This window comes from Erithacus rubecula, assembly GCF_903797595.1.
Source record: "Erithacus rubecula genome assembly, chromosome: 1".
Classification (NCBI taxonomy): domain Eukaryota; kingdom Metazoa; phylum Chordata; class Aves; order Passeriformes; family Muscicapidae; genus Erithacus; species Erithacus rubecula.
Window position 1 is genome coordinate 18,459,978 of NC_136658.1, and position 12,446 is coordinate 18,472,423.

General features: G+C 39.4%; 1 protein-coding gene across 1 annotated transcript in view; it reads left to right on the plus strand.

The window, feature by feature from the left end:
* The first annotated feature begins 272 nt into the window (after nucleotides 1-272).
* The window catches only part of IMPG2 (interphotoreceptor matrix proteoglycan 2), a 44,327-nt gene continuing 32,153 nt past the window's right edge, over nucleotides 273-12,446 (plus strand). The window contains exons 1-2 of the mRNA XM_079311702.1: nucleotides 273-473; nucleotides 10,121-10,287. Coding sequence (XP_079167828.1) covers nucleotides 335-473; nucleotides 10,121-10,287 — 306 coding nt within the window. The 5' untranslated portion in view covers nucleotides 273-334. The remainder of the gene's footprint in view (nucleotides 474-10,120; nucleotides 10,288-12,446) is intronic.

Sequence of the window (12,446 nt, forward strand, 5' to 3'; positions counted from 1 at the left end):
GACTTAAGCCTAATGACAGATGGGAAGTTAAACACAAAGTGTCAGAATTCAAAGGGTTAGAGCCTTATGCTATGTTACCATTTGATGGGGTATTGTAAAGAGCTTAAGGTTGTTTATAACATCACAGTCAGAGACAGGTAGAAGTAGCATGAAGATACTAATGATTGCTTCATTATCTCATCTGAGAAATTTGTGTGGCTTTAATTTCACAGCAGAAGCTTATTCAGCTGCAGGAGGAGGACAGGCTAAAGATGTTTCACCAGCCCCTCAGCTCAGTGACTGGCAGTTGGCAAACCCTTCTCTGCCTCCTGGGTTGAAAAAGCCTAATGGCATCATGGATGCTGAGCAGTTCCACAGGCATTTGCAGCTACGAAGGAAGCGCTCCATTCTGTTTCCCAGTGGAGTGAAGATCTGCCCTGATGAATCTGTTGAGCAGGCTATTGCCAACCATCTGAAGTATTTCAGGCTCAGAGGTAAGTGCATCTCATGGGTAATTGATAAAGAACACTCACTTATTAAAAAATAGTTCAAGCTTTGAAACACAGCAAGTAGCAGGTCATAGGAAATGCATTATTGCTGATTAAACTTAATTTTATGTGCTAATCTTGCTTATGAGAGCTGTTCTGGGTTAAATCCCCACCACTATCTCTCTACACTCATATATCATAAGAACTCTTGCTCCCTGAAATCATATTGTTTATTAAAATAATCTTCTCAGAACAAATTGAATGCTAAGAAAAATAGGTAGTAGCTAAATAACAGACTTTGTTTGGTTTGTTTAGTGTTCTTAAAGTGCCAGCAGAATTCATTGAGGGGCCAGTCAGGAAAGTCAAGTCTGAGACATTGGCACTTCAGGCATGTGACTTTTGGCTATGGCATGTTGTACACAGTGTACAATCAGTGTGTTGGGCTAAAGTACAATAGACATGCAGCCTTTCTTTTAAGATGTGGAAGTTGATGTGGCAGAGCTTTCTCTGAAGAGCTGCAATATTCCCACTAACATCTTCTTTCACTTGATGAAATATTACAGTAACATGCTGTATTTCAAACCCTTCTGTCTCATTGGAATGGGGCATCACAGTCATGCAACACTTCTTGTGTTGAAGCATTCAAACAATTTGTAGTTATCTTAACATGTCTGTACAAAACTGGTAAAATGACAGAGCTGCTGTCAGAGGAGAAGAAAGGGTGTTGCCAGACACATGTTTGATGAGATTTGAATGCCTATATAGAAACTCTCACTGGTGACAGTTCAGTTACTTAGAGAAGTGAAAAGCAATGACAACCAGGAGCTGTTTAATGTTTGCATTAGTGAATATAAGCAATGAATTTGGAGAACGAAGTGGAATTATGAGATTTTACAGCCTCATTCAAATATTGTGCCCAGCCTGCAAGGGATGTTGACACTGATGATGATGGTTTGACAGGCTTTGCCAGTTTCTTATTTCTACCCAGATGACTTGAGCTTTTTTTGTTCCAAATGAATCCATACATACCATGGTCTTTAACAAAGTCACCCCTCAGTTATGTGTGCTAGGGGTACGTTAGGGCAATACCTACTAAGCAAAGGTGTGAGTGATAATAAAGAAGAAAGAAATCTGTAAATTAGGTTGCAAATGTATATTTAGGTCTTAATAATCCTAGGCTGAACCAAAAATCCACCTAGTCCATCTGTTTCCTTACTGGATTTAACAGCTTTCACAGTCCACAAGCTTTTCTTGAGCAGAGAGGCTGTGATTACCATTAGTGCTTTTAAGTTAAAACTTTTGAAAAATATCTCTGAAAGTAGAAAAAGGGACTTTAATTAGCAGTGATGTCCTGGGTTGGCACCTGGGGTCACGAGAGTTCATGTGCAGTGCATTGGGTTTGTTTGGCCAAATTTTGGTAGCAGGGGTCTACAAGGGTGGCTTCTCTGAGAAGCTGCCAGAAGCTTCCCCTTTATCAATAGAGCCAAGGACAATCAGCTCTGCTGGTCAGGGCCAATCCCATCAGCAACAGTGGCAGAACTTCTGGGGTAACATATTTGAGAAGGAGAAAGCTGTACAACAGCAATGGCTGTTGAAAGAGAAGAGTGAAAATGTAAGAGAGAAACAGTTTTGCAGACACCAAAGTTAGTGGAGGAGGAGGAGATGCTGCTCTCATTGTCCTGCTCACATTTCATTGGTAGTAAATGTTGGTAATAAAAGTTGAGCCTGTCCTGACAGAATCTGGTGAGTGATCCCTCACTGTCCTTATCTCAACCCATGAGCCTTTTGCTATGTTTTCTCTCATTTGTCCAGCTGAAGAGTGGAGTGATAGAGCAGGTTTGGTGGGCACCTGATGTCTGAATTCAGTGTTACTAAATAATAGGCAAAGTTTTTAGTAGCCATCCAGATAGCCACAGTCAGCAAATTAATCCTAGCAAGAAGTGTGGTCACTATTTAACACTTAGAGACCAGCTACTATGAGTGACTAATAAAACAACTGAACCCAGAAGGGAATGAATATAAATGTACACAGAACTGCTGATTTTCCATTTTCAGTGTGTATTTTTAGGATTTTTTTAAATTTTTTTTAGCAATTTTTGTTTATTCTGTACATGTTGAAGTAAGAAATTACTTCAATATCAATATATACTTTCTCTGGGAAGAATGGTTCTACAACAGTCTGTTCTTTCCTTGGTTTTGCTTTACTGCCAGCAATACCATGGCTCTACCAATGCCAGCCACTACATTGGAAGGAAAGGTTGATTGCTATTGTAATGTAAGAGTTTGTTAGAAAACAGCAAAAGGCTTGCATGTGCTGATTATCCAGATTGTTTATTCTGTCTGTGTCTACCTTAGAAGGAAACAGGTAGGAAATAGAATTATCTGTCTGTAGCTCCTGTAGCTTTATTTACTTTTCCTGGCTGTCAAAAGTCTCTAAGAGTCAGAGAGTGAGAGATGAACATTCCTGTCACAGGATTTAAGGAAGTGCTTCTGTCATATTGCTGTAGGCTTAACATTGTACAGCTTTTTTTTTTTTTTTTTTTCTGACTACACCACCTGGATTTTTTGAGCCTTAAAAAGAGACAAGATAAAGAATCTGATAAATATATAATAAACAATAAAAAAATCAAAGCACAACAAAATACAGGGATCTGGAGAAAAATCAGTATTTTCTGAAACAGCAGTATGACCCTTCAACATATGAAAGTCTAATTAATGGTGTGATTATTGGTAGTTGTTTTATTACTGTGTTATTCACAAGCACCAGCCTGGAAGGGGATAGGGTTGTACTTATTTTTCTACACATGCAGTCTAGAAGACAAATTTCTGAAGTGCTGCTTTATTCCTACAATTAATCAGATGCAGAAGAGAGTTTTGCAGCAGCAGGTGATGCTATTTTCACTCTTTGGAGATGAATCCTGGGTTATGATTGTCCCTGAACTGCCCTGTCTCTGTATCTCTTGTAGCTGTGTTTGGAGGTTGCTGCTGTTGGCTGACTTTGTATTTCCTTTTTTACAACATGGGGATGGAAATCAGTCATAGATGTTTACAGACTGAGTACTGCAGGCCTGTGGGCTGGGACTTAGAGTGTTCTTAACTGCTGTCCTTTTAAATGGTGTAATGTTATGGTTGCTGATAGAGTCGTGTAAATGTAAGGGTGGTTCATTGCTTGTCTGTTGTGACAAACACAAAGTGTGTCCAATGGGCAGCTGCAGATGCTACAAAAAAAATATTGTGGAAATCTAATAATGGGATTTCATAGTGAGTGGGCTCATGTTAATATCTGGTATGATGTTCTTTACTGCTAACAGGGAAATGGTAGCCTGAGCCATAGATAAATACAATATATAACGTGAAAAACAGCCACGCCCACTCAGACCAAGTCTGTTGTGACCAATTCAGTGTCTGTCCATTCTCTGCCATGTAATTGTTGGTAGAGGATTGTAGTAGACTGCAAAGTTGAATTAGCATGTAAAATAACCAATATAAGGATTACAAGATAGGTAAACAGTACAAGCCATGCTATCTCATATCTCTTAATTGGGCTGATGGATTTTGTCACCATGGCTCAGGCTAATATGCTTCTTTGCCATCTCTGAGATGTAATTACTCTAGTGGCTACCTTTCCTTGTTCTCTTTACAATTTTTTCTTACTGTGACCCTCTGTCATAAACTATTCAGTGTATGCTTGTGTATTTTTTTTTTTTTTTGTGATCACTGATCTTCTTATCAAATGTGTTGATCAGACAGTCCCTCTGCTAGAACTGTTCTTGTCAGCCAGAGCTTCAGATAAAGCTGAACATCTAAGGAAGCTAATAATGCTTGCTAATAATGATGAAAGCAAAGAGCCAAGTCATGAAAAGTACTTGGCTAAAAAGCATACATTAAATAAAGAATCTGCCTGACTGAGTTTTTTCCCTGTTTTCCCCATATCCCTGGTACATATTACATATACATCATACTCAGCAATAAATTTCTGAATTTTTTTGTAGAGGATCTGTCTCCCTCAACATTTAAATTTTTACATACCAGCATATGCTTCTAAGAAACTTGACTGTTTTTTCATGAAGGACACTCATTAGTTTTTACTAATGTATTATTGGTGAGAATAATTTATGTGCTCGGGTTTAGTATGCAAGTATTCAAATCAAAAATCATTAATGTGAATTAGCTAATTGACATTCAAATTTTTTCTCAATTTAAACCCTTTGATTTTTTAATAAATTTTTTTATGTCCTGTGTTACAGGCCATATAGAACAGCATTCCAGCAATAGATGAATGCTTTCTCTGCATGTGTGAATTAATTTGTTTAACAAATGCTAACAAAGCCTTTGCAGGAATGACCTCTTAGGAGCTGTCTGTCCCTGTGACTGCAGTCTTTATCAAACCCCTCTGCAATTAAGCAGTTCAGTTGTGCAGAAATTGTTAGAGAGGACGAGGAGTTGGTCTCATGTTGCCTCAAAATAGAATATTCAGCCTGATTCAGTGCTCCTAGCCACCACAGACGATTCAACTCTTAAGAAGCAGTAATGAGATTTAATTGGGATTAAACTCCAGCACTGCCCACTTACACAAATGGCCAGAAAGCCACCCTACCCCCTACAGGGTGCTCAGTGCTGTCATGTGGTGCCCCTTCTGTTAACCTCAGAAATCCCTGAGCACAGACTGAGTGTAATAGGCTGATTGAGAGATAAATGCATTCCCAGTTGTACAGTGTGAGCCACAAGGGTGCTGTATCCTGCCCAGGCACTGAGGGGTAGCCAGACTGGAGAGTTTCAGAGCAAGAGAAAGGTCATCTAATCACATCACAGATCTTAGCTGGAGGTTTTGAAAATAGGGATGATACCTTTAGGAAATAAAACTTCAAATAAACATTTTTTTTTTTTCACTCATTTCTGCAGATTAGTAGGACTGAGAAGAGCTTGTGTCTGCCTATGAAGATTTTTTTGGGTTGAAACAATTGTCTTCAGCTTTTCAGAGTATTGGCTATTAGTTTTGAGTATTACTTGAGCATAGACACCACATTTGAAGTAGATAAGCTTCCAAGGGCTGGGCTTTTCTGCTTTGAAGCAGATAGCTGATGGACAGTTCCCATTGGAATTGTCTTATGACATGCCTGGCTTTCTGAAGCAACCTTTGAAACCTGATATGGCCTTTAAAAGTTAAGACATTGTTTACTTTAAGTGCCTGTGACACTTGGCTCAATAGGAGCTTGAACAAGGCTATTTATATAATTTTTTCCTACCTGCTCTTTCATGTTGAAGATGGTTATATCAGTGATGAGTTAAGTGACTTCTAATTTTCAGGATGCAGTGAATGGAAAATGTAGTATATGCAAAACATACTTTGGAAACAAACTGCAGACCAAGCTGTATGATTTGCATTCTTGGTTTGAATTCTGGTTTATTGTGCCATTCAGTTACATGTCTTCACCATAACTATTCCTTTTCCTGTAGTCAGCTGGACCTGACCACATCTCTTGCAGCAGGGAGCTTCTCTTCTCATAAGCCTTCTCATTCTTTAACATTTGAATTCTTCAGAGGAAAATTGCAAGGTAGCAGAGAGATCAACTAACTTAAAAATACAATTTATTACTGCAGCCATGGGATAAAGGAAACAATTTTCCAGGGGAGCTTACCTTCCCACTCACATGTAGCTTCAAGACTCTTAGCTCACTGCCTTAAAAGATTGATCTCGATTTTATGATGTTTTTAATCAGTATTGTTTGCTGGGGATTAGAGGCTTCATCACAAATCCTGTCTCCTCCAGGGCCTTGTGTCACTCATGCTGTCCCACATATCTGTGCCCCTGCAGCAGCCAGTGAAAGTTTGGTGGGAGCTCCAGGTGTGAAGTGCAGCTCCTCAAATGGCCTGAGCACTGAGCTGCTCTTCAGGTGGCAGTGGCAGTGCTGCTGGGGCTGCTCAGCAGCTCTTCCTCATGCTGCCAGGGCTGCCTGCTTTGTGGTTTCTTAAGAGTTTTGTAGCTAGTCTTCAAAAACTCAGTCCTGGAAAGATCATAATGCAAAATGTGCTCAGCAGCTTCAATCATAACACTGAATTATTGGGCTCCTGGCAATTTATTATAAGCTCTTATGCAGCATTTTTTCCTCCCCCGTTCTTTAGCTCCTTTAAATGTTTTCTATTTAAAACTCAGAGTTGCATTTCTAGTTGAAAAGCTCAGTGATTAACTTTTTGTTCCCCCTGACTTTCATTTTGTTTCATTTTCTGTTTAGGTTTGAAAGAGTTGCTGTTTTAAATCTTAGTCAAAAGTTGCTTCATTTATTGTCAGCATATCTAGGAAATGTATTTGACACAGACACTGGCTAGTTTCTATAAGGACAGAAAGGAAAGATACTGTTTAAAATTCACTAAGTTATAGTTATTACCTGAAGCTTCCAGTTAAGTCTTGTTTAACTTTGGTTTGGTGCCTCCAACTTTTGTCTACAGTGTTGAAATGCTTAAAATCAAGGTAATGAAAATTATGTTTTTCTTTATGGGAGTTCTCAAGAATTTGAGAAACTTTGAAAAAACCTCCCTCACATACAGATAGCTGAAAACCCATCACAGGGTGGACTCCACCTTCAAGCTAAAAGAAGATTAATCACACTTATCAGCCAACTTGAATGCACAGTGAGGGTGGTGTCTTTTCTGTTCCCTGGGTGGCCATGTCAAGTCAAGATAGGAATTGGCTCCTTTTTTTGACATTCCTGAAGGAGAAGTGGAAGATGGAATTGTGCTCGTCTCTTTCTTTACATGTGTGTCATTTGAACCACACTGAATAAATTGTGGTGTTCTCTTGCTGTGCTTGAAATGGCAACTCTGTTCTGACTGGAAAACTATGGAAATATGTATGAGAAAGAGAACAATTTTGTTTCTTTCTTAGCCATCCATGAATTTACTCTTGAGCACCCTATAGGTGAGCACATGTGAGGATGGTTCTTGTGTTGAGCCCTTACAGCCTGGACTTGTCATCCTGCAAAGCAATGCCCTGTTTTACAAACTGGCCAGTTAGAATAAACAAAACAGTGACAAGATGGACTGTGTGTCAACTCTGTGCTTGGAGTTTTTAATTCCTCCCTGTGTGTCAGAACTAGCACACTCTTGACTGTGTGGAAGGAAGAGAATACACAAGTAATTTTCACTATATTGTCCAGCCTGTTGCTCACCTCAGTGGAAACAGCTATATAGGAGAGGCTGGAGAGGACAAAATGTGACTTATCCACATCTCATTTCCTCCTTCTGCAGAATACACGGCTGTGTTGACAGCTTAGGTCTAATTAATGGGCTTGGAGCCCACAGATGGCACAAAGCCTTTGGTACTGGAATTCAGTGGGGTGTCTAATTCCAAATGAAAGGACACACAGAAAATCCTTAATCTATTGGGAGCCGATTGGAACAACTGTTTATATGGGGGCAGCTTGTATTCAGACAAGACACTGTCTCATCACATTTATTTTAAACTTGTTTAAGAGCATTAAAGAAAATTACCTTCAATTACTTGCAACTGGAAAGCCAGTCCTTTGCCTGCTGGTATTTGAAAACTCTAGGACAAGACTGTCCCTGCAAAGTATTTGCAAGCTATTGCAAATACCTTCAGTTGTTACTGAGAGTCTGTTGAGGACTTATCCCAGCCACAGGGAGTAATCTCATTGCAGGATTGTTGCTCCACAATGTGGCACCTGGAGTGAAATGTATGTAGGATACAAGTACCACCAAAAGAAATGTGAGCAAGTGATATTCCTGGATTTGAAACCAGACTTTAGTTTTTTCCTGGATGCTTAGCTATAACAAAAGGGATAGTAGAGAGAATATTACAGATGTTATTGTACTTCAGGAAGTTAATTAGTACTCCAGTAGGAGCCAGAAATCCCAGAGCAGGATTATGGTTTCATTACCTGAGGTCTTTGCAGAGGTCAAAAGGAAATATGGTCTCTGCCTCAAAGGGGGTTTGCAAGTGCTACTTGAGGGGGGGATGTGAGGTGGTACATGGATCTTTGTCAGTTTGGCTATTTGTTTCTGATTAATAGAGATGCATACACTGACAGGAAACATGGACAATCCTTTCCAAATCAGTGAGTTTTACAAATGAAGTTACCTGCCCAGATGATGGAGGGGTGCTAGAACAGCAATATACTACTGACAGTTAATAATGCAGAGTTTGGGGATTTTATTTTCTCTAGTCATGCATGCCAGATGAGCTACAATGCTAATCTCCATGTCATAAACCTGGGAGTGTGGCATAGAAATGAGAAATATTTTTGCATCTGTGGAGTTCCACAACAGAGAAATGGTCTCAACTGCTCTGATAAATTAAAATTCAGGGTGAAGAAAACAACTTTTTCTGCATGGTGCCATCAAGTGTGCCAGCTTCAGCTCAGCTTTAAGGCTGGTGCTGCATAGGAAACAATTCCTTAAGGTTGTTATTTGTAAAGCCTTTGCATTTAAGAAAAATGTCCATCTCTCAGTTAAATGAAAATATTTCCATATGTGATCTGTGTCAAATTCTACATTTAAACAACTTTGGAATTTGGAAAACAAAGCATCAAGAAGATATAACATCAAGGTACTGGTTTTGGAAGCCCAGAGCTAATTTTGAGCTGGTTGAAGTAAATAACTTTCTGGAGATAGATTTAGTCTCCTGTAAGGGCTTGCTCGGAGTGTCAGGATTTTTTCAGAACGCAAAGCATTCCTCTGCTGAACTGTCTGTCTAAGTAGTGAAATCAGATTAAGGCCAAAAAGCAGATCTGTCTGCTGCTCCTCCAGCATGGAGTTTGGTGTGAATGAATGATTTTGTGAGTTCACCTTTTCATGTTGCTCTTTTCCAGGACACAAGGAAAATCCCATGAATCTTTCTCTCTTTGAGTTATCCTGGGTCACACAGTTGTTCATGTTTGAGCACCATGTGCTGAACCAACTGCTCTGACTGGCAAAAAGAGAATGTGCAAGGTTGGGGGGTTAAAGTAGAAAGTGTAGAATATGTTATTAAATCTTAATTCTCAGGCTGACTGTTCAGAGCTGGCCAGTTCTTTCTCAGTGAACATGTACAGTACAGTTAGAGCTTATTTCATAGCATATTCTTTTGTCATCATCCAGCCTTATTTTTGGAGTTATGAATGCAGTTGTAATTTCAGAAATATATTTTAAATTCTGTGTGAAGGTGAGTCCAAAGGAATTGCTACTGACTGAGCTTACTAGACTTTGGTCAGTGCCACCATCTTTCTTACAACTTAAGCTCCACCTCTACTTCATTTGAGGACATTTGCCATATTAGTTTGGTTTTCTAGGTTTTCTAAAAATTTGATTCATTGACCAAATGGCAGTTTCATTCCATGGAAATACTGTTGCTCTTGATTGTTAAGAGACAAGTGTTTTCACATTCTTTTTTTTTTTTTTTTTTTTTTTTTCCCTTAAGTTTTCTTGAATTATTTCAGTTTAAGAAGTCAGGGAGAGAGGTGATATGAGTGTGAAAGATCAATAACATCTTCATTTCGGTCACTTCAATGTTTTCCACATTTCCATGCAGGTGTCAGGTTGCTGTATTCTATGAATTCATGTGCTGACATGCTTATAACATGGGGACAGTAATAGCCTGGCCACTTGTGCCACAGAAACACTCCTGCTGTACTAAGACCAGACCTTTCTCATGCTTTCAGTGTGCCAGGAAACCGTCTGGGAGGTCTTCAAGACATTCTGGGACAGACTGCCAGAGCGTGAGGAGTACAACACCTGGATGGGCCTGTGTGAGGAAGGCATGATGAGCATCTTTGAGATGGGCACCAACTTCAGTCAGTCTGAGGAGCACCGGAGCCTGATTGTGAAGGTGGGTGCAGCAGCTGCTTGGGGTGCTCCCTGGGCAAGGGCATCCTGTCCCACTGCAGCATGCAGCTTTGGCATATTGCATCTGGCAGTGATGGGCAGAGCCCTTACAACAGGCAGGCGTGGGCATCCCTGCTCTGGGACCTGCAGTTCTGGGATCACTTCCAAAACAAAGCTGTGGGTTGGGAGGTTTTTGACCCCCTGTGCTCTAAGGCACCAACTCTGGAGCTCTTAGGCTCCTACTTCACTGGGTTATCTTAAATGAGTAAAGCACCAACTCTCCCTAATATATACCCTTATATAGGATTTTTCTAACAAGCTAAGATGCAAACTTGGACCACCACTCTTTAACCTATTATAATTCTAGTTTCTTAGCATGCCAGGTTATGTATAGAACTACACATACAATCTATCTTGTTCTACCCAAAAATGTAAGCAATATTCTTACTATAGCTCTATTATGTCTAAGCATTGTCTACAACTTGAAGCCTCTTGCTGAAGGTATCAGTATGTTTCAACCTCCACTAGAACTCGCTCTGCTACTCTGGCATTTGAAACCTTTCACTTACTAAAGACATTAGAACTCACCCTAAAACTTACTAACTTACTTCTACTTAAACATCTACTTTATGTGTGAGTGGCTTAATATACTTCAATCTATCCAAAGGATTTAATTCAGTCCCTGCACTCTGATTTCTCTCTGAAAAACTCAGAGACCCCTGACCCACTGACTCCAACAATGGGTAAAAGCAACAACAATGAAGAGAATATTGTCTTCAATAGATGTGTTCCTGGCAATTAGATGGTGTTGAGACTCACAGTATGAGTCAGGCTGTGGTGCATTTTCCCCTGGGGTGTGCAGCAGCCTCCCTGCTCCGAGCTGCTTTGAGGTCTCTTCATCCCAAATAACACTTGGAAGCAGCAAGTTCCAAACTGTAGTTCTGGTGCTACCAAGCCCTGTGGCATAATTGCCTGTTTGGTCTACAGGTCTGTGATGTCTGTGCACTGCTGCCTGACTGAAATGAGTGTAGTTATAAAATTTGATGTCCTATGAAGGCAATAAATAACCTCAGGTAACTCACCATGGAAAGCTGCAGGTTAAAATCAGTGTACAAATGTAAAACAAGTCAATGAAAAATGCTGAATGTCTTGGTACATTTTTTGCTGATTCAAGTTTATTTTACTTAAAGAACATAAAAGAGAGATTAAGTCAAACTGAAAAAGCCTGTCTCAAATGAAATAAAAGCTATAATTTCAGGAGTTTGTGAATTTTAAAATAAAGTGCTTAACTTTGTATTCATCTAAGTAGCTATCTTAATTTCTCTGGATAAAAGACCTCTTAAAATGTGTGGTGGCTTATGGATTTTCTTTGAGATTACTTTTGCAAGCTGACGGATGAGTAGTTTTATGAAACTTGTAAGTCTTAAATGTGGAACCCCACAGAAACACTAATGTTAAGTCAGTGTGGATGCACTGATTTTTTCCCCTCCTGCTTTTTAATTAGACTTCTATGCTAGGAATGTGCACTGAGGAATATGAATGTGGAAACTGTTGTGGATAATGGAGAGAAATGTTTTTTTTCCTGAGCCTGCATGTCAGTCTTGCCAGGTGATACTAGCCAAAGTTTGCTTTTGTGAAGTCTGATGATGCTGTTGCCCTTAGAAGTCTTTGCAAAAAGATACAGAAAAATAAAATTTATGCAATTTTTTTTTTTTTTTTTTTTTTTTTTTTTTTTTTTTTTTTTTTTTTTTGTGCACACAGCACATGTAACTCTTTTGTGTTCAATTTTCTGTAGTGGGAGTTTATTAAAAGAAATCAAAATTACTCTTGCTGTTGTTTCACTGCACACACTGGACTCTGCAGTGGGCAGGTGGGATACATGTGAAAGGAAGATTCCCTTCTGCAATGGTTTTGTTTGACCATTACACTCCTCATTAAATTAAACCCTAACCCTCCTCTGCTCTCCAACATCTGCAAATCATCTGTGGTTAATTTCAAGAGTCTAGTTTAGAGCCTGCAGCTGATAAAAGTAATTCTGCTTTTCTTTTGGTATACATTGGCTGTTATTTCCATAGCATTGCTCAGCTGCCTCTTTTGTATGGGCATGTTGGCAGATTCTGGCAGTCTTTTTTCAAAGTCTCTTTTCTTATAACTTTTTGGTAG